The sequence below is a fragment of the Plutella xylostella genome, chromosome 17 (genome assembly GCF_932276165.1).
Source record: "Plutella xylostella chromosome 17, ilPluXylo3.1, whole genome shotgun sequence".
NCBI lineage: Eukaryota > Metazoa > Arthropoda > Insecta > Lepidoptera > Plutellidae > Plutella > Plutella xylostella.
In genome coordinates, this window is record NC_063997.1 from 11,456,599 (window position 1) to 11,480,334 (window position 23,736).

The 23,736-nt window shown below is 40.5% G+C and overlaps 2 protein-coding genes across 3 annotated transcripts in view; one reads left to right on the forward strand and one right to left on the reverse strand.

The window, feature by feature from the left end:
* Window positions 1–1,077: 1,077 nt before the first annotated feature.
* On the forward strand, window positions 1,078–6,719 carry LOC105383221 (clusterin-associated protein 1). The gene is made up of 12 exons (XM_048626805.1): window positions 1,078–1,209; window positions 1,582–1,778; window positions 2,036–2,120; window positions 2,245–2,324; window positions 2,615–2,710; window positions 3,249–3,466; window positions 3,837–3,969; window positions 4,342–4,426; window positions 4,817–4,909; window positions 5,375–5,497; window positions 5,868–5,975; window positions 6,546–6,719. Exons 1-12 carry the CDS (start codon window positions 1,188–1,190, stop codon window positions 6,674–6,676), a joined length of 1,371 nt encoding a protein of 456 aa, XP_048482762.1. The 5' UTR covers window positions 1,078–1,187; the 3' UTR covers window positions 6,677–6,719.
* Window positions 6,720–6,950: 231 nt separating this feature from the next.
* LOC105383220 overlaps window positions 6,951–23,736 on the reverse strand; it is a 40,493-nt gene continuing 23,707 nt past the window's right edge. Inside the window, exons 5-8 of one of the 2 annotated variants that reach the window (XM_048626803.1) lie at window positions 10,204–10,329; window positions 9,572–9,765; window positions 8,729–8,877; window positions 6,951–8,632 (exon numbers count right to left, since the gene is read on the reverse strand). In XM_048626803.1, the coding sequence (XP_048482760.1) occupies window positions 8,751–8,877; window positions 9,572–9,765; window positions 10,204–10,329 (447 nt within the window). In that variant the 3' untranslated portion in view covers window positions 6,951–8,632; window positions 8,729–8,750. The other variant, XM_048626804.1, reaches the window with a different exon arrangement.

Consider the following 23,736-nt stretch of genomic DNA (forward strand, 5'->3'; position numbering starts at 1 on the left):
CTGTATCGCTTCTACTACAAGAAATTCAACATCATCTTGAATTTATTTCCACCAGGTAAGTAGCTAAGGTATTGAAATAATAAAGTTATCTGACTACATAATTATCTTATACTTTTATTTATACCTATAATTATTGTTACAGAAATAATGCAGTTACTCCAATGAACCAGTTGTTTTGCACACTCCGATATTATGCAACTGGCAGTCAGTTAATTACTTGTGGAGATGTGATAGGTGTGGAAGAACCAACAGCTTGCAGAATCATTCATAGAGTTACTCATGCAATAGCATTATTGTATAAAATATACATTAAATCTCCTGATACCATTCAGGAACAACGTTTTTTTGCTCTCTATAATGTGGAAGTATGGTTCCAATACATTGCACAATAAATCTTGTTCTTCCCTTGTAAAATTAGGAGCACAAACACAAGAAGAAGCTGCTTGACTATTCATTTTACTTTGAAATCACAACAACAAATAAATACAAACACCACCACGCGGTGAAAGCCGAAATAAGTTTTGTTTTGAAATAAGTAGTGTTATTTTCTCTATGTTTGAAATTGATAGATTGACTCCGTTTTACGCTGAGTCGTTTCGAATGTTCAATAAAAAATATGAAGTCTCTCATTAAAAGATGTGGAACTGAACGTAAATAACAAATCGCAGGATGCTAAACGCATTTAACTAAATAGTAATCAAAAGACCATGGTGAATTATGAAGCTAAACATGTTTAGGATAAAATTGTTTAGTGCATTAAACGAAATTAGCTAAATGAATTTATGTAGTATTTAAATAGAAGTTCGTAACAGCCACCCTACCTGTCGGTTAGGATAAGTTATAGTATATTGTGCTTGTGTGTAGAAGTATTCTAGTATGAAATAATTACTTAAGCTATATTAAATCCTATCTTATTCGATCCATACAACTATAATTAAGTTAAAATATGTTATGAACGCACACAGAACTTTTCATGATGTCCAATATTTTCTACAACTTTTTAGTTCAAAAATCTTTTTTTATCTAGCAACCCAAACGTTACCATAGAAACGAAAGTCAAACATTTCTGTTGTAGCAACAAGCCATGTCATTAAAATATAAACAAGAACCAGCGAATACTATCGAAAAAGTATATATTATAATAAAATAACTATACAGTATAAAATACCTCCAACAGGTTTACAGTGATGTCTTACAGAGATATACGGAGTAAGTATTACCTATACCCATTGAATAGATGCGTAATTTTTCTAAACTGTGCACTGACCAGTCTATCTAGTGTAGGTAGGTTATGATCTAATGAGGGTCTGGAGCCTCATGGAGGCACTTAATATGAAAGACTAGGAAACCTACTTGTATGCAATAACTGCTAGGCTATTTATAGGTGTATTACAGTCAACAGCCAACTTGTAGTCTGTAGTCTGTAGTCCTATGAGAGACAACACTATCGACCAGTAGGGTATCCAGATCCTAGTGGTTATACTTATGCGTTAAAAATAAAAATAATGGTAATTGTACTTACCTATATTAAAGTATAACTACAAGGTCACAAATGTATAATTATGATGTGTCGTACGCTAGATTTCAGCGAAGAGATGCGTTCCCTCGGCTTCCCGCATCCCATCTCGCTGGAGTCGTTCCGTACTCCCAACTTCCCTCTAGTGGAGGCGGCGCTGCGCTGGCTCGCCTGCAGCCTGGAGCCCGAGGCGGCGCTGGCTGGTGGAGGCGGGTCTATGGAGGAGCGAGTCGCGTTGGTCACTCACGCTGTGGCCTTCTTTGTGAGTTGGTTGTTGTTGCTATTGAGTGTAGAGACCAAGTTCCCTCTAGCGGAATATGGACAATGCGACAATGAGTTATTTTTGCTAGTACTGAGTATAGAGACTGGAGGAGGGATGGTGGGTATCTCTAGTGGAGGGTATTTCTCGCAGGTAGGTACATATAATATAGAGGATATTGTTAAAGATAGGTATTTATTCTGTCCTAGAGCCTATGTAAAAACTGTTATGACTAATTTAAAATTATAAATATTTTCCAGTTATCCCGCGCCAATGTAAAACTGAACGGTCGTCGCATCTACGGGGCCGAGGGATGGGCGGCGCGAGAACTCATGAAAGTTTCAGGTGTGTGACTGTGTGTCTTATAAGAAATCGTATTTTTATTTAAAAAAAACTGCAATGGTAATAAACATAGATACTTACGTTGTTCCTAAGTAGACTTAAGCATATTATTGTGGTATATGTAAAGGTCTGCTGAAAGCGGCGGTGGCGGCGCCCGCGCAGCACGGCCCGCCCGACCACCTGCCCAGCTATGACGTCAGCAGCAGGGTAACACACTCTAAGTATTTCAGATCCTCATCTTAATGCAGTGGTAGGAGCTCGAAAGTTTCATAGTCCTCGTCCTTTGACAAAAGGAACGCCACAACACTGTGACATTGTCTTTCTCTCACCTAACAACTACCTACCAAATAACACCACACATCCAGCCTCCATTGAGAACTCGTCCATCCGAATTAGTTTTGCTCGCCGATTTCTGACGACTATCTCTCGAAGTTTTAACTAGTTACATCGAACATAATTGCTAGCTAATGTTATTTCCCCATCCCCTTATTCTGTAGCTGGGTGAGATCAAGCAGGCGCGGCAGCTGGCCACGGAGCTGACGGCGCGCGGGGCCGCGCTGCACGACCTGCTGGGGAAGGAGCCCGAGCACCGGGTGAGGCATGACATAGACTAATATACGAATAAGACTGTCAATCGCCATACGAATATGGGTACCACGTGAGTTTAATTTTTTAAAAGTCCTATAGTCGTTGCTGTGTGTATATTCATGACACAAAAATTATCATTCAAACGGGATCGATATTGTAACAATTATATTTTATTATATATGTATGTATGTATGTATATTTTATTATATTCTATTCTATGTAATTAGTTTGGGGTTTATAGCAGTAGAGAGGTCTGGGCATCATAAGGCAGCAGTCGGGGGAATGATGGATGAAAGGCACCTGTATGAGTTTAGTAATAGTCGTTCGGTCTTGATGCATTCCGCTCAAGCTACATCTAGCACCTCCAAGTCCAATTGACCTAAAAGGCAATCATTACTCGTGGTTACCTACTTACCTGACCGGTAGGTACCTATAATCCATTTTTTCGTATAGTACCTAACAAACTTTTTTATAATCTCATTTATGTAATAAACCATACATGCATAGTAACTAATTAATTATGGTTATAAAAAAATTCTCCAGGAAGCCCGCGACCGCGCGCTCTCCCGCCCGCTAGACCTCTCCTCCATGGAGACATCTCTCCGCCTCGCTCTAGAGGCGGTGACGTCACGAGTCGCCTCCACTCGGGAGCAGCTGGCGGCGGCGGGCGGCGGCGGCGGCGCGCTGGACGCGAAGATAGAGCGGAGGCGGGGCGAGTTGCAGCGGGCGGAGCAGCGGTTGAGGACTGTGCATAGTATCAAGTTAGTTACGTTCAAAGTCATCAGCATACCTACAGAAATTTTCAAAGGATTTCTGTCAATAAATAAAATAAAAATATATATATATATATTCATGCTTCCTAACGTTGGTACATAACTTTGGTGGTGGTTGCCAATTTAGTTTAGTCCGACCCGGGATCCTTAACTGTTTAAAATAGGGACCTCCTCCAATACACATTATTGTGTACCTTCACGCTTGTTTACTAACACCTAAACCGTTAAATCATAGTTAAAATTTGAAAATGTCTTCACAATTTAAAACCATCTCCCTCATTTGCTTTAATAGTTATTCCTCCACCCAATGGAGATCCACCTATAGAACTGATATTCAACATATCGCCGTCTCTTTCAGGCCAGCTTACCAGGGCGAGCTGGTGGCGGTGGAGAGCGAGATCGCCGAGCTGTGGGAGCAGTACGTGCTGCGCTACCGCTGCGTGGAGGCGCTCAAGCACCAGCTCAGCGTGCTCGAGAACGCACAGGCGGAGGTGATGTTCAACATAGTGTTGTCTCCTTCTAGCAGGGCGAGCTGGTGAGAACGCACAGGCTGAGGTGGACACCTTTTACTCTTCTGTACCTACCTTGTTCATCGGTTGTTTGTGAAGTTTAGTTTTCACCTGGTTCTAATGTTTAGACATGTTCATGCAGTTGACTGTACTTGTACTACTTGTAAGGTAGGTAATTTGAAGCTACTCTGTCTAAATATTTGTATTTATGTATTGAGCATCAGCAGAGACTCACCGTATACCTACAGAGGTGTAAAGTATTTTCACGCTGAATTAGGGAATCAGATTTAACCTGCCGCATTCCGGGAAATCATAGACAAAAATCGTATCTGACAGGATCATTGTGAATTCCAGGCGGCGGAGGAGCAGCAGGCGGCCATCATGCAGCTCATACACAAGTACGAGGCCGAGGACGTGCTCGGCAAGCTCAGCGACTCCGGTAATCAAATTAGTTCCTGCTATACATATAGTATTCTGCACACAATCTGTACCTTCAACATCAGCCAAAAATCGTTCAGCTGATAGTACCTAGACCTCGGCCTTCCTCGTCCTTTCACTACCGGCTATCTATCTTATTTCCAGCGAAACGGACGGGCATCCCATACTACGCTTGTCCCCCTCCTCCCTTCTCGTGGTCTCCACTGGAAAACCCACCGGTCATTGATTACCATCTTTCACTACTTTATCGTGTATATCTTCAACATCTGCCAACTAATATACCTCAAAAACCAAGTTCTTAACTTAGATTATGAGTCGTAGGTTCTTCCCTGGAAGCCACTAATCTTATATACTTACAATTATACAACATGTACCTATTCTATGTTTCCAGATGAGATGTACTCTAGCGACGAGACGAAGGCCCCGAGCGCGGCGCCGCGCCCCGCCACCCGGCCCAAGACACGGCTCCGGATCAAGACTGCAGGTGAGGTCTTCACACACATGTCATCATCAACACATTTGCCAACATTCGTCTGTTGTTGCATATAGTCAGTTCTTCAGGAGCGCCCCAACACTGTTGTTGGCCATCATAATCCAGCCATTTATTACTACAGAATCCATCCGTTTACAGATTATCTAGCGCCTCTTGGTCCGGTATGAGAATCCGAACCTAACGATACATTTAAGATGTTTTGTAATCGTTTCCTCTTAGGTACCTACACTACAGTCAGCTTCAGAGGTAGCGAGACACTTTTTTACCTTGTCAGACTCACAAACTGCTTAAATAAATGTAACGTAAACGGATCGCCTTTTTTCCTTCTGTCAACCAGGCGTTCGAGAGCTCGCCTTACATATTGTTAAGTAGATAGCTTAACAAGATACCAATGTGTACAGTTACCAGAGACAGTTACTGATGAAGCTGACTGATCGCTCTCCTTATGTCCTTCAGGAGTCCCGGCGGCGGAGGCGCGCCGTGCGTTCGGCAGCATGGCGGCGGCGGCGCGCGACTCGCTGGACGACATCCGCGACGAGGACAGCCTGTCCGACGACGAGCCGTCCGACACGCTGCACGGTGAGTGTGGAACCCCCCGTTGCACGATTTATTTAGACACTTTACTGCATACAAAAAACATACACAGACAAAAATACAAATTAAGAAAAAAAATTACACAAAGCGACCAATGGTCCAAAAAGCAATTTCTTCCAGCCAACCAACCACGACACGATGAGTGTGGGACACCCCCCGCTAGCTGGCACATGGCTGTGAACACTCGGAATACTAGAGCAGCGCCGCGTGTGATAGTGATACAGTAGTGATACACCGCGCGGCGCCATTTTACCTATTGGGCATGCGATCCTAAAGATTCAGATTTCCTCAGACTGCTACATCTACAACCCTTATTCACATCAATTGATTCATCTGTACTGTTTGCATCGTGCAGGTGGTCGCGAAGACACGGCGTCCCGCTGGACGCGCGCGGGCCGCCGCCCCCCGCGCCCCGCCACCCGCACCATCCCCATAGACGACGACGATGAGGACATTCTAGAAGGTATGAAGCATATTTACTAGCTCATGTCTGGGATATCTAAGGGATTGTGCCTACAATACAGCTTTCTACATCTACATACATAAGCACTTAGTCAAGTTTCCCAAAAAAAATTATACATCTTTCATCATCATCACTATCAGCTCATAATCAAACACTGCTGGACATCGGCCTCTAAAACATCTTTGCGATGGACTAAAGATCTGTCTCTCCACTCAACGCAGAAGTACAGATTTATATAAATATTGTTACTATAAACGTCGAGCAGCATAGGCATCTGTCATAAATGGTAAATTTCCAGTGTCCTTGCCTGAAGAAGAAATTATGGAGATTGCTGAGCTGTTGTTTCAGCTTCTTTATATTGTTCGGCACTTACGCTTTATTATCACGCACGCGGGATCGCCCCGCAAGTGTGACGCCCGCAAGTGATATTATAAACTATCATAGGTACAACTTTTTATTGTAATGCGTGGAATACGCACGCGGGACGCGGGAAAATGGCATGCGATCCCGCTTGCGTGATGAAATCCGTACGATATTATAAACACCCTTAAAGTATCTTTCTACCTGCAGGCATGGAGGCGGGCTCAGCGGGCGACTCGCTGGGCAGCTCGTCGGAGAGCGAGCTGCGCGTGGGCAGCGCCGCGCGCCGGCCCAGCGCCGCGCCGGGCCGCGCCTCCGCGCTCAGCGATAATGAGTTCTAGTGGACAGGGGATAGAGGTGGGGTTTCAGGGTCTGGTGGGCGAGTTAAGGGTTGCCTTATCCGCCACACAACTCGTTTCGATGCTACGTTCAAGTAAAGTAAAGTTGGCACGAAGTAAGATGAAGTGCCTCTCCACATTCTTGTATTCACCTTAGCTCGGTCAACTTCGCGATTAGTGCAACGTATAGGCACGCTGTAAAAATAATTTTAAGTTACAAGAGTTATTTTACAAAGAGTTTACGCACATGAAATGGTTTCAAAATTAAACGAAGCTCTCATTATTATAAATGTTTTATTCGATGCCACTCTGAGCGACAATATTTGATTACTCTAATAATAATAAATCGATACAATATTTAAAATAAATACCTATTACAACCAATACTCTGAAAATTATTCAAAACCTAAATAATTTTCGTAGCTTTTCTTATACAAACGACATAAATACGATAATTAAATATGAGACTTTTTCTATTTACAAAAAGATCAAGTATTCTCAATAGCCTACCTATGTAATAAAATATATAAATTACCTACACATAATGTGTCAAGGTAGTCGCTTAGGCTTAGATATACCTAAGTGTGATAAAACTTTAGAGTACAAAGTTTAAAGCTGTGCTAAGTGAATATGAAAATTCTTTATCTAGAAAATAAATCTATAAAATGTGGTAACAGAAACTTAAACTCTAAGATCTAGGTAATATATAAACATTAAAATAACTAACAAACAATTTGAGCAATTTTGACATAGAAAGTAACATGAATAAGAAGTATTTACATAAGGACAGCCAATCCAATAATTGCCCGTTCTTTATACAATTTGGCACCAGCAAGGTACATAATGTAGGTAGGTACATATAGGACCACTAGACAAACAATGTACAACGTATAGACACTAAGGATAAACATACAGATCTTATTATGATGTATGGATGATGTTATCGAGTGAAGACCATGAACAGGCTAATGCAGTGAAACGCAGGCATCTCAGTATTACCTACGTCCTAACGCAGGTTGATGATGATAATGATACATAACATATCGGTGATTCAGAGAGCCAGATAATAAGACTGTCATACCTAATTAAGTATCATATTAAGATCTGTACGCATTTTAATTAAAACAAAGGACTAAAATATAAGACTTAAAAGTAGGATATAACACAGATATTTGACGATTATACAGATTATACAAACGACTTTCAATCGTGGTTAGTAGTTAGTAGATAATTCTAATTTAATTATATTAGGTACAGTAAAGTAAATAGTAATATTATAAGTTTGTTAGTTACCTAGAAGAGTGCGTTGAGTTTTTTTAATAATATAGAATAAAAAAACTTCTGAAGTTGCATTTTTCACATTGGATTTTTTACCATAAATAGATGCACGGTATCTGATAAATGTAAGTGATAATTAATTAAATATACTTATTGTTTGGTGCAGGTTGATGTAATATAAGTTAAACTATACAATATGCCTACACATTCTTGTCTAATACGATGAGTATTCAATCTATACTACGTTTGTATTTATTCCTAAATGCAGATACATTATTGTCGTTTATTTAATTACAGTACCATTATTATATTTCAGCGCCAATTATTTTGCTTCAGTGATCAAAACAATCAATATACACATATAGATATAAATTATCTTGATCGAACTCAATAGATGGCGTGCAACATGAACATGACCAATAAAAGCTTCTGCGGTCAGCGTTTAGTTACTAAGTTCAATTTGACACCACTAGATGTCAGGCCTTATCTACACTTGAATCCATCACCGGCTGCTCGAAGTAGACGCTATAAGGTCTAAAAGACCATACCACCACAGTGACTCTAGCTGTTGCTGTTAAGTAGTGATAAGGAGTAAGGGGCCCTTCATATCAATATAGCTGAAACCAAGCTGGCGTGTTGCAAACCCCACCCTAACCGCTGCTGGCTTCCCGTTCAATGAACCTTAACCCGTGGCGCGTCAGCATCAGAAGTCGAGGTGTCTGGTGTGCGCGGTGAGGTCTAAACCGCTGCTGGCTCCCCGTTCAACTACATATGAACCTTAACCCTTAGCGCGTCAGCATCAGAAGTCGAGGTGTCTGGTGTGATTGGTGAGGTCGCTGGACGCGGTGCTGGTGAGCGAGTCGCTGCGGTCCGCGGCGGCCGAGCGGCTCTCGTCGCACACCGCTATGAACTGCTCCGCGTAAGCTCTGCAACAGGGAGACAGGGGTTGAGGAGATTGTGGCAAAGCTGTAGCTGTGGTTGGGGTGTCCAGGTGTAGGGTTTAGGGGGGTTTAATTCTAGTTTACGAAAAGCTTGCAAAAAAAACCTTTGGCTGCATCGCTGGAGGCGCAATCTACAGGATGCGTGTGCAGCATGTTTCGTATCAGTAAATAACTAAGTATGTTTAGATTATGTGGGCGAGGTAGCGCTGCCGCAGCCGAAACGTGGAGGTTTTCTTCAAGTACTTCCGTGCTTTTCTCACCACGGCAGCTGGGTTTCTTAGCGTCGAGATTGGGTTTCTTAAAATAGATAAATATGAAGTTAATCTTGACAGGAATACAATAGAGCCTCATACGTGATGAAGTGATGACTGTCATCCGATGATGATGATGAACTCCCTATTATTAAGATTAAGACACTGGAAACTAATACTTTGGCCTCTTCCGATATCTAAATTCTCATCTGTAACAGTCCAACTACCCGACTGTCCACTATTATTGGACATAAGCCTCCTTCAAATTTCTAGGATTATGCCATCAGCGCTGCTGTCCATCCAGATTCGTGTGACTGGCAGTGGTTACTAATGTGAGCTGGTGGTACATCCCGACTAGTCGGCCCTATCCTACTCTGCCAGAAACCACTAACATCCACACTACTCTCTAGAAAGACAAACATATTTACCTGTCCAATCCCGTATAAGTCCTCTTGAGCTCTGCATCAGACAGTCGCTCCCGCTCCGCCCGGCGCTCGGCCCGTCTCTTGCGGTGGATGCGCTCCAGCGAGCGCGTGAGCTGCGAGTCCCGCTCGCGGTCCCGGCCGTCGCGCCGCCGCCGCCGCTCCGCGCGGGACGCGGGGGAGCGCCGCCGCCGGATGCGCTGGAAGGGGAGGAGGGGGGGTTAGGTTAGAGTTAAAGCAGAGATATAGGTACTATAGGAGATAGGATTAAATAACACCTAGCATAGTCGACTGTTGGAAATGGAAAGTGGTGTGGTCCTCCCTTGTGGTTGGCGGAATCTAGTCATAATAAGAGGGTATGCCGGTAGTGGTAGAATATGAGAAAGACGGTCGACTCAGTGTTGTATAGCGCTCTTTATGTGAGGCCTATATCCAGCAAAGAGGAAGATTATTGGCTAATGATGATTGATGATATTCAAGATACCATATGAAAAATAAATTCTTTCAAATTCTATCATCCATCTTGACGCGACTTATCAACACAATCTTTTCCCGTCGTATGCATCATGATCACTCTGAAAACTTGTGGAAATTACTTAATATGAGTGTAATTGGATAATGTGTTGCAAGATACATACAGTAGGGTCGTGGACCGGGTAGTAGAGCTGCGGGTGGGGTCCGTGGGGCGGGGGGGGCCCGTAGGGGGGCAGCGGCAGCGTGGCGTACCGCGGCGGCACCATCACGCTCACCGGCATGCGACCCAGCTGCAAACAACAGGCCACACTAGTTAATAATACTGATATGTGGGGACATTTCACACACGGCCATCTGACGCGACCCTAAGCTAGGCAGAGCCCAAGTTAATAAAGTGATCCTATGATGTTATAACGGCCTTAGATATGACTTTTGTGACATGACCACACTTGTGTTCAGTTATCCATTGCTATTCTTTTCGTAACATAAAATAGCAGTCGTGATTATTACATATATTCAACTACCGTGGGTATTGGAAGCATTTGAAGATTTGTATCCTTTATATGTATTTTAAAATTTTTTGGTAGGTACCCAATTTGTAGCAGGTGCCATAGTGATTTCAATAAGTAGTTTAAATTCCTTTTTTATCTAGGTCCTAATCTAGTATTATTCTGGTAGTGTGCAGAAATCTTCTACGAAACGTGACATTAAGAAATGCAGGCCGCGATCAGGATACACCCGTATTTGTTCTAGATCGCTCTAAGATTGATTGTCTTGTTGTCGGCATGTTAACATGCTTACTAAATGCCAACTCGACCCGAATTTACCCAGTAAGAATTTGTTGCGAAAAATATTCTGAACAGAAACAGTATACAGCCTTGAGGGAATACGTAGTCCCAACTACACTCTCGGGCAATATGTCTTTATACACAGACGATAACTAATCCAGCATCTAGCAAAAGTAATCTAGATCTAGTAAAAGCCCTTCTATCCACGAGCTACGAGCCCTGCAGTGGGATGGCAAAGGCCGCCCGCATTGCGTCAGCTCTGGAACCTTCCACCGACTGAACCGCCTTGAGACAGTTCCAGTGCATCGACCAGGCAGGTGATAGAATGTTCCATTAGTGGGTAGATTTATACACTTTGTTGGCAAACAAAGCGTACTGAGGTGCCGGGAGTGCTCAAGCAAATAACTATAGTAGTGATGTCGGTCAATTTAGCCGGTAAACCACAAATGGGCAAGCAATAACAAAGGGAACGCAAAGAGGATGCATGGGTTGGGTTCATTTAAGTTAGATAGGTTTGGACCATTTTATTAAAGTACCTTACGTTGGTTTTAGAGTTCTATAATGAAAACTATCGTTTATGTTTGTTGTGGGTAGGTAGACTAGGTAGGCACGGTACCTACTAGGGCATGCAATACCGGAACTATTTTCAATATCAGTATTGAGTTCCGGTACTGCAACTCAATACCGGGATCCCGGTATTAATACCGGTATTAGATTTCCTCGTAATAAATGGCATATATTGTGATTAAAGGTCATATAGGTCAAAATAAAACGAGAAAAAGCAATGAAATTCAGTTTTTTGTAATAGATTTTTACGAGAATTGAGTATTAGAGTCTAAATTTTACAATAAATTATTATTTTTACATCCAGTGTCCGTTTACGCATGGACAACAGTAGATATCAAACGGCCGAAAACTGCATCAAACGGTTGGAAACAAGTGCGCTTTCACAGTACCTACATAGGAATACTATATCTTAATCGCTTTATTATACCCTAAAAAAGTCCGATTCCGGTATAACTTCAATACCGGTATTATCTTTCAATACCGGTATTGAATAAAGCGTGAATTTTGTCCCTGATACCGGTATTACGAATACCGGTATTGCGGTATTGCATGCCCTAGTACCTACCCAGTACCTCTGAAATACATAAATAAACCAATGACAGATATATTTTATACAACTTTAGAATGCCTAAGGACACAAAGGTCAGGCCCATGTACGACCACTAACCAAGTTGAAACTAATCGCGTAACTAAAGTTCAAAGGTTAATTTTCAACATTATGTTCAAACTTTCAAAAGAACAAGAAAGACCTTTTGTAAAACAAAAGAACTGACTTTTACATAATTAGATAAAAGGGAAAGGAATTTCGTTTAAAATAATCTTATCGATAGGTGTACATTCTAATAAATTATTATAGCTACACGGCGGCCAAAGTGAAAACAACATTGCTGTAGCCGCAACAAGGTAGCAATCAGTCAGACCAAATCGGACTCAACCACCACCTCATAAAACAGTACTCATTACCGATTGTGTCTAAACATGAACAGAACAGATAAAATTACTACCTAATGGCAATAGTAGTTAGTAGGTATTCGTACTTGGGCGACCTTCTCGCAAGGTGCACCGGGCAGGTCTCGGTATGCGCCCCGCCTCGCGATAAGCCAACTGCCTTTGTTAATTCACTGACTGCTTTTGTAAAGTACTACTGTGAATGGAGTCTTGTTACATTTGGAGAACGGCAAAGGGCACAGCCTGTTTGATGATAAATGCAGATTCCAATGCCGTTAGGTTTACAAGTATTTAGACGACACACCCAAACCTTATTCCACCTAAACACAAAGAGTCAGAAGGATTTAAAAATTACGCAAACATTCTTCCACGATTCGCACGGGCAAGTGAACGAACATTGCAGCACCAATTGAGGTCGCCAAAACTAAGATTTGCATCGTAACTTAAACCGCTCAATACATCCATAATGCATCATAATTATTTAACAATGACAAACACACACATTATGTTCGGAGGTAGTAATCAAACAACACCAAGTTGCGTAGTCGGGTAAGTAAGACGAATGCTAATCAAACACAAATTGCCTTTACTGTCTGTCTGTCAGGCTCCCATCACGACTCACGACGGCAGCGGCCGCGGTTGCGACACGCTCCATGTATTATTTACTAAGTTTTCCCCGGCTTTGGTCGGATAGGATTGGCAGGAAGAAAATTATCTATTTTCGTAATGCCCCACTTATTATAAGTAACTTTGGTTTATACCCTTTTATAAAACACATAAAATGAAGAAGCTTTGAATGAACATTGCGGGATTCGTGTTACTTTCAGGAGTTTGCTGTGTTCATGAATTTAAAACATCTTTATTACACATATTGCTAAATAACAAAGAAAAATGTACAGCCGATTATTATCAATTTGCAAACAAACATGAGTTCTCATATTAACGAGTGGCATAGTTCTGCCGCTGCACAATGCGTCACGCGCCGCCGACACAATCAGAGCTCCTCTCCACGCATGTTGTAATTACTTTCTTCTTTCTCTCAAGCACAATATCGTAACACAAAGACTGAAAACGTGATTTCCTCTGCCGAAACTTTCTTTCTTTTAGTGACATGCGTAGTTTTACCGCCATTGTTTTCGTAGCTAATTTGTGGTCTAGTTTCTGTGATCTAGATGAATACAATTTAAAATTAGGTCGTATAAGTAGTAACTGTGTTTACCTTTCTACGATAATATCATCATAGGTACGCCTAAGTACTCATGCTATAATTTTATTTAGTATTTAACTTACATTACTTATTACTATTATCTTGTACCTAAGTCGTATAACGATAGTATCTAGTGTCGTTACAAAGTTACAGTTACAAATGTTATCGAGTATCGGCCACCCATGCCAGCCCTCGCCCAGGGTTCGAGGCGGGTAAACCTATGATTTATGTGTGTTTGAATGCGCCGGCTTTCTACCCATCTGTTCTGTGTCATTACACGGAATGCACAGACCAACATACCCACTTACATATGGATTTATTTATGCGCATAATGTTTTAAACATAGGTTTTACGTTTAGGGCAATCTATCTTGTCATCAGTCTGTGATTTTTGAATCAGGTAGGTAATAAATTCATAGGGCTCCTGGGTTTCTAAGACATCAGTTAACTGTCTAGTAACTATAGGATGCGGCTTGATGTAACTTCATTGGCTTGTGTATGAATTTAATATACCTAAGTTTATAAGTGAAATATTATGCTGCTATATTAAGCTGTGCCTGATGGGCCTCACTCTGCTACTACAACAACCCAAGGAGATACAAAGTAGAGGAAGAGATTGCTTATTATAGCCCATTGCTATAGATTGAAATGCTGCAAACTAATGAAAAGTGAAATTTAAAAATAAATAAATTAAGCTGTATATTTCCTAATAAAATAAAAAAGCTCAAGCCCTGATCGGCCACTGCAGGACACAGGTCGGTATGTCCTGGTGCCACTCACATTTATCCACCAGCACGTGCTATCTCTCGACTACCGCGTCGCCGCACTTCACTCATTCTTATTGCAGCGATGACGCGACACTCGCCATTTATATTTCAGTTGGTTATCTAACAACATGGCTGCAGGAGAAAGAAAGTCTCCGGAACTGAATTGCATAAGCACTTATAACGATCTATCTAAGTGCTGGATATTTTCACGCCTAGTCCCTTTAGGGGTATTGCGTAAACAACAATCGCACATGTTGATTGTTGAATGTGTTGTTAATGTTACTGTTATGTCGGCCACGATAACCATTTTAATGACCAACTATATTTGCTCGACGGGCCAACTGATATTTTACTAGATTTTGTTACTGATGTTTTTACGATGATGATTAGAGAAAATTGAGAATGAAAGAAAATAGATAGGTTCGATATGACAAGCAGATATGAACTGTTAAAAGTAACTTGCTTACAGATTCCTTCATCAGACATACTTACCTAAGTGTGTTTGATTTGCAGTCTATTCAAAAATGTTACAGTTCTGCCATCTAGTATTGCATTAACTTTAGGCAACTTTCTCAGCCTGAAAAAGTTATGAATGGGGACAGCTACTGTACCTACCTAATGTGTTAAACCAAGATGACAATAAACCAGGCTACTTAAAATAAGTAGGCGAAGTGCAATACTATTCATGTTGAAATGAACTTCTTACAAGACCGTAAGCACAGTGGCATGTTTTGGCATTGACTGGATGTAGTTTTCAGTAACAATAATAAAACATTCCACTTCCTATTTCAAGTGAAAACGTAACCTTGACAAACAAAACAAAAGGCGGTGGGAAAATGTTAGAAAAAGGTAGAAATGTAGCAGAACAAGAAGTTGTTATAGCGAGTAGGTATATCAGAGCATGCGCAAGGTCATTGCCTCTCACTTTCGCAGCATCAGTCAAGCTGCGGGGTGCGGGGAGGGGGGGGGGATGTAGGCCAACAGGTGCACACCCGGAATTTGGACAACATTTGATTAATTTATGGGTTTGCGGTTTCATTAACAAGACATTTGAGATCAAACTTGTACTAGTGAAAATGAAAGTTTGGAAAAGCTAAATAAATGTGTTTTAATGCAGCTCCCGCAGCCGGTTGCAGTATTCATCACATTTCACACTATAAGGTAAAAGTAGCAGATATAGCTGGCATCCATATGTTCGTGGCTGGCTCCGCTCATACATAATGTATTGAAGTCAAGCGCTCACGCAGCTATCGATCTAACCTTGACGTAGGTCAGGAAAAACAGAACTGTCACGTATGAAACTGGAAATTAAATGATTATATTTGGTAAAGGTCCAATCTGAGAAACGTAAGATTACGCTATTGGTAGTATGCACTGGCTAAAGGAGGATTGTAGAGATTCATGTCTAATTTCAGATTTTACAAGTTTATTATCACATTGTTTTGATTAATATCAGTTTTGCTGATATGCTAATTAATTACAATAATGGAGTCAAAAGTAAGTGACCTAGGTTCTTATGTGTGGCGTAGTGTAGACTAGTCACTAGCTAGACGATACATTACATTGCCACTCTTCAGAATGTGTCTGACAAAATATAAACTTAAACAGCAATTTCGTATTTATGACGACTAAAACATAATGGTAGGTATTTATCTGAAACATTATTGAAAAAAATAGTACATATTATCTACCTGACTACCTGCAAATATTAAAACGATATTGATTCGGTATATGTATTTTGTATTTACTTATCGATGCTCTGTATAATTCCTGCCGACAGGCTGTACATTATAAACTCCACTGTCTATTGCGCAACGCCATCCACTTGCAAAGGTCAAGATTTTGCCGTCGACATGCAAAGCGACAAACCAGTATTTTTAAATTGTACAATATTAGCAACCTAACATTTAAAATATCTGGAAGTAATTTAAATGCAAATTTGAACAGCAATCGACTGAAATCGGTAGTTTACATTGCGACATCTGAATTACTTGGTGTAAAGTTTAAACATGTAGCTATTGTAAGTCACTAGGACTAGTTAGTGCGATATGATGTTTCTTGCGCGGCGCGGCCCCACACGCGAGGTATAGTGAATAGCGCGAGTTATATGTGTAGCGCGTAGATCCTAATATGGTCTGAGTTGAGTCTCTAAGCACCAGCCATAGTGCCTAGGCTAAAGTCTAGGTAATGCCGGTGGTCTAGAATGTGGTGGTGAAAGGAAAGGGACGGCGCCGGAGGGCCCGCCGCCGCCGCGCGCCATAAAGATCTATCTTAGAATTCGTTGGTTCGAAACTAATGAAGGCTGATTTAAGTTGTGTCGCAAGAAATAATGTTGAGTATTTGTTTGAATGTTAACAAACATCATAATTAAGTCTGGTAAGGGTGATGTAAGGTTAGCAATAACTCAAAACGTTTTTGTAAACACCTGACACGTACAAGATGCTAAAATACCATTCGCCTGGTCAAAGGCGGCGAGGCGCACTTGCGAAACTGCACAAACAGCGACGTCTTCACTCACCGACCTGCGCTTTACCTGTATGAGTATTGTGTACGTATAGATGCATATGCACAGGTATCGCACACCTGTGTAGTAACTTGGACCGACCTGGCCGTTCTCCAAGTTTGTCATACAGTACCACTATGAAAACTTATAACTTCAGCACTATAACCAGCATCAGCATACATATAGTTTCATCGTCAAACTGTATCCGTTTCGTTTGATTATAACATTTACACAAAAGATGGTAAATTAGATTTATGAAATCCAAACGAATTTCAGGTTTTCACAGTCCTACATTTAAATATTGTTCCTCCTGAATACATGGGTGACTCATCGACCAACGCTGTTTGTTCTAAGTTCAACCAAGTTGCAGGTGCGCTTGCGCAACAAGCTAAAGTTCAGCGGCGGCTCCCAGGGGGCCCACCGACCGACGGACACGATACATTGTCAGCAATATACCTACTTGTATTATTATATTTATTATACGACCCGCATCATATTTGATAGCAATTGCACCCCAGGATTTGTATTGTCTTGAATTATTTTGTTTTAACTCAACAATAATTAAATTTATAACGCCGTCTATATTAACCTAAGCTCACATACATCTCAGTAATAAACATAATATACAAACCTGGATGAATTATTATCGTACCTGTAAAATATTAATCATGTCTTGAACAGAACAATCGTCTATCTGTAAACACGCGAAGTGTCCAATAATGTATTTTGCGTAATATTTGTGGTGCTTTATTATGTCTGGAGATGAACGCATCATTGTATCATTATTTAGATAATTATATTTTGGAGGCCGTGTGAACCACGATCATTATTCTGGTATTTATACTAAACATATCAGGACGTAGCGTCCATCTATCAATACAATACCTTTGTAACCCGTTATTATCTGACTAGGTCCTACCTAGAGGTAGTATTTATTTTAAAAAATAAACGTTCTTTGAGCGATTGAAGGTAATATTAATGTGTCTAAATATAAAATAAGATTTTAAATGTTTATTTTTTAGCTAGTCAAATTGAATGTATATTGATTTACGAAGATTCCTATGATTTAACAAAAAATCTTTCTAAGAAACTTGGAATACCGCGCTTGGTAATGAAAGTTCAAGCAACGCGTTGAACTCTTTTCTATGGCAGAATATGCAATATACGACCGTAGCTAATAACACTAAGTACACTCAACATTTTAAGTAAAATATTATTCGACGTATTCACATGGAGATTTCTGATACAATACAGTACAAAAACCTCAAATCGAGTAATACCTACACCACGTGTAATTAATACAACGACATCATAATCATAATTACGTAATATAATCGTGTAAGCGACACCTCTGATCACACACCACTTGATACCTTACAGTACAAGTGCCTTATTTACGTCGATGTCGACACTCGATACATTTTCCACCCAGTGTAGCCTAGTTTAGTCGGAAATGGTTCACTTGCGAAAACCGTTGGTACTATACATATAGTTTAATTGCTTGATTCAGGGACATGTAAAAACCGCGCTCGGGTTTTATGTGAGGTGTGAGAGTATTTTGATTAATGAACCTAAATAAGTGGTCCAATGATATAGGCATTTGGAATCTTATATACCTATTCCTAATAATAAGAAATTTATTTAATTTGGAAAATATGTCGGTAATTTTCTTCATCAATTAAGTACTTAGTGGTATTTTGTTTTAATCTGTAAACAAACAAAGAGTGAATGCCGACTATGTGTACATAACTATCATCCATTATCTCGGATCAGAGGGGGAGGGCGCACTCACAGTGCTTGTACATTTGAATACTATCGATTATTACAGATCTTATCTTTGCTTAATGGTTATAGCCTCAAGCAAACTTCGAAACAAGACTAATTAACGAGTAATTATAGGACCAACACCGCCACGACCGCTTCCTCCCCACGTTACACAACACACTACCGCCCTCTACAATTAATATAAACTTGAATCTTATATTTATGGAAGGCGGGCGCAACACTCTGGTGAAACCCTTCGCGATGAAAAACCACAATTGCGCAGCCAGGTCACGACTTATCTAGATTTAGCCTAGGGTTTTTACTTGACTGATAGTATTGTCTAGGCTTGTGTGGTATCCTATTAAGATATTTGCCTCTTTTTGTTTTGGATTGCCAATTGGTATTTTACAGTGAATTATAGCTTTAGGATATTTCTTAACAAAGATAATACATATATGTAAGTAGGTACTTTAGTTAACTCGTATATGATACGTGTAAAATATATATTTAGTACATAATAAATTATTCAATTCAGTTAAATGATTATTAAACAGACAAAAAATTTACAGTGTCAGTTCCTAGTCTGTAATGTCAGCTGGTAAGTGTCATTATTGCTCGTACCAATACCATTAAGAATTAGGGTAAACACTTCGACCTATAGGCAAATAGCATTTTGCAACTAAACCTTCCATTCTCTAGAAAGCCTTTGGTATTGTGTTTAAAATGCGGTCTGTGCCTAGTGTTTGTAGGTGACCTGAGTGTCGTGAAGCCTAAATTAGATCTTAAAGCACTAGTTTAATCACTAGCATTTATTTTCTGTTCTGACTTTAACTGATTTTCAGCCTCCTAAGTGAAATTATGGCCATCATATTTCTGCCGTAACGCGGTGCGTTGATGAGCTCGTAAATCTAGCTGAATGTGGAGTTGAGAGTAAATAAAACTCACCAACCGGGAACTATCAACATTAAACAGACTGGAAAGCTGAAGCTGAGATGTTAACTTACCTGTAACAAAACATAATTAATTATATTTAAATCTGAAGTACGTATTTTATATTGTGCACTTAACTTATCAATTTCACATGCATTTAAGTAGTTATAAACTAGGCGGCATTGTTTTTCTCGTTTTTTTATATCACAATAAAAATATTCGCTTAATTAGAGTAAGTGAGTGAGTGTGAATATGATAAATAATACATTCAAATATTTCCCTCCCTAGCCTACCTAATATTCCGGTAACTAATATAATTTTGATCATCCAACAATCGTCCTCTTGCTAGACCTAGACTGCCGAAGCTGGTATGTGCACATAATTACTAGCTACATACCACCATTAATTGGTCAGGTAGGAACTACAATCTGTACCTGTGTTATTACCAAAATGAAACAAAAAATAAATAGTGTTTGTGACTGTCTTTATCTAATTGCTGTAAGCTTAAACCAAAACAACAACAAACGATACCGCAATCTTGTCCCAATGAGCAGTTCCGCAGGTGAACGACCTCCGACAAACCCGACCATAGATAAGATAAATAAACGCGGGATTAGAAACTCCTTGCACCGGGAAACTCCTCGACCCTGATTGGTGGACTGGGCGGACCTGTTCCCACTCTCACTCTCCGTATCGAGGAGGAAAGTGCCAGGGCTGGTCACGTGGGCACTCGGACCCCACGCCGCCACCGCCGCCGCCGCTGCGAGGTGTCAAGTGAACCTGATGCGTAATGCTTCAGTTTAGGTTACGCAATTGTGGCTGTGGTTTATTATGGTGTGAGATTAAAACTTTACACGTTTTATGGATGTCGTTCGAAAGCTCCGATCAAACTGGATGCGGTATATACTGCTCTAGCCTTTCGTGGCGTTATTAAAAGTTAATTAGAGAGTTAGAGACAGTTGGCCGGTCACATCTGCTGAAGAACCAACATCTACAAATGTATTGGGGTTGCCATCGCCAAATAGCTGTCCAGCAGAGTCTGGGAATACACAGCACAGCGGGTAGTCTTGTAGTCATTGTGGCGCTCATGATACATGATAACATTACATCAGGATTACGTGCGATTACATGTGAAGTTACAGTTTACATTTTTGTCGACAATTAAATGCTTATGTCATCGTAAAAAGTCAATTAAAGTACATTCGAACATGCGGCGGCCTTCTGCCACATTCTGAAGATATCCTGAACCGGTCCGCGGGCAGTATTACGTGAGGTTCTCATTATAAGTAGGTATTATGTCCACTGAGACTGTTATACAATAATGTAACCAATTCGGAAGGACAATGGACAGTATATTACATATTGTTAGGTATGTACTTAAGTAAAATTATAAGAGCAATAGAACGCTCTCGCATTATGTTACCTATACAGAACCCCGAGGAAAACTGCATGCAACATTGTATCTCTGCCTACCCCGTAAGCTGAAAGGAACTGTGATAACTTACGAGTATATATATAGGGTGAGCGGGTGTTGTTATGTTGCCTTCTGTTGTGTAATGAAAAGGAACTAATTACGTCAGACATTCGGACATTGTTGGCACACATTCATTTGCAAGCGACACTGATTGATAGAACACGATACTTATTTAATATGCTATTTCTCGCATACCTATTCTTACTTAGTTATAGTTAAAGTTAAATTGAAGGCTGATAAATAACTTATTGCTTTTATAGACCAAAGTTACAGCTACCTAAGTACTTACCGGATAAATAAATGATCTTTTTATAATGTCAATTACACAGGGCTCCCCCACCATCGCAAGCCTGCTCGCTCGCCACTGCTCGCGGTGGCGGCACCTGACAAACGACTCAAGAATTCGCCAATTTCTGCGAGTGGCGACACCGGGGTCATCGCCCGGCTCGAGAAGATCCATACAGCACTTTCACTCGGGAAAAGCTCATGTATAATGGAACCGGACAGCCCGCCAGATGCCGCGCGAGGTGAGATGCTCTAGCAATTTGCTGGGAAATCTAAGGATTATAAATTATACTTAACTTAATTTGAAAGAAAGTTTTAAAATACTTTTGCAATTTCTGCATTTGACTAGATCAATCGATATCGTATATTATCTGACATCGTATAAAAACAATCCTATTAAGTATGTGAGTATATGAATATTTTTCTGTCCCTGACACATCAATAGGCAGTGATAAAAAATATAATTGGTAAACAAAGCCAAATTTTCCCAATGGTCAATTGCATAATTAAAGTGTCACCCTCATCGCGGATATCTTTGATAACAATAAACAAATGAGTAATAAGCAAGCATTGATCGTTATCAAAGGCGTTAAATTTAGCTGACTAAAGCCCCTCGGCTCACACGGCTCGTTGTCGCCGCCTCCGGAAAGCCACGTTTTTACGAGTTCCATTCATGCGTGGTGATAGAAAAACTTACGATGACAGATTTTATAGGGTGGCTATGGATTTTCATTTGTATTGGTACATAAAATAATGAGTTGCACAGAGGCACAGGATCTAATGGTGTGGAAGAAACAAGGGAGACCGTTGACCAACGTTAGGAAAACAGTAGTTTTGGGACAGTTGAAAACAATTTAGTTTTGCCAGTTAAATAAAAAATAACTGTGATAAAATGCAACCATGGAAGTAATAAGTAAGTAAGTATGAATGCAACTTTTATATGTAACGAATTAGAAAGTCAAATATTTATTATTCTGTAATTTGACCGCATGCAAGGGAATAGTGAGTATTGGTTATCAAATCATATATGTACCTACGAATATTTATTATTGTGTTTGTCACCGACATGATAAGAAGAAGGTCTATAGCTTATTCCGATCAATGGCCACCCTACTCTCCGCTTTCCCGCCGGCGAATCAGAGGTCGTCGGCGCTCTTTGTTTATTTTGTTCGATGTCAATTGATTTGTTGTTAGATCTGTGCGCCCGCGCAGCGCAGTAACAACTCTGAGATCAATCATACTGTCTTTGTCTCGTTAGCGAATGCTGCTTACGTAGGTATTCCTTTTATTATTTATTAGGAGCGGTAATAGAATATAATATAAATTGGCCATTCCCTTCCGGGATTGGTTGAACCACTTTTTGCATTCTACGACACTGACTGGGCGTTTTTTTAAGTAGGTAGGTACGAATACACGTAGGTAGTACTTATAAATGTTTGATGTATGTATGTCTAACCATAATAATATGACAAATAATTCAAGCAGCTCTATAATAACACCGGATCTTGTACAATACAAACATGTTGTATAATCCAGTCGACAAAAACTTTTTAAACAACAACATTCATAACGCTATATCAACACTAGCATCGCCAGCCCACGCCACATGTCATGACTCCATTAGACCAGGCCCGGGGCATATATCACTGGTCCCCGCGCGGGGGCGGGGGCGGGGGCGGGGGTTTCCCATGGACCCAGCAGGTTGAAGCCTCGTGGTCAGTCGGAGAAAGTGGCTGCAGTTATTGCGATGAGGTCTCGTGGGCGCCATGAAGCCAGGCGGAACGCGGTTGACGAGTTTATAGCGAACCAAATACGTACACGTGGAATACGAGTATGTTTGACAGTATGTTTGTGCAAAAGTTAATAACGATTGTGTAATGATTTCCCAATGATTCTAATACATTTTCGTGTTTGGTTTTAACTTGGCTGATACTACTGTGGCAGATCTATCAAGAGCTCAATAATGGCATTATCGTTAATCGAATCGTTGATGTCGTAAATATAGTTATTAACGTTCTGCATGACCTACACTCTTGTAAATATTGTTGTTGCATAGTGTAAACGCTCGGTTCATAGCATCAGCTGGGTTTTATCCTATTATAGCTCTGCCTTGGCGGACCAATCCGACTTCAATCAAAATAGTTGCGCAACGAGAGGGCCGGGACATTTCCTTCCTATTTGTTATCAAAGATCATGTTATAATGTTATTGAATCACGTAGTACCCCCCTAGTGCCCCACTAGTGCCCCCCTGGTGCCCCACTAGTGCCCCCGGTCATTACACCACGCGCTACTCATAGTCATGCACATAATTTTAGAAAGCATCTCGTATTACATCTGAGGAAAGTTTATTACAATTAGAATACCTAATTAAAGTGAAAGTCAAACAAAAGAAGAAAATTTTAAATGAATAAGCAAAAAAAATAAATTTTTGCATGCAAATTTTATTGACTTCCTACTGAAATAT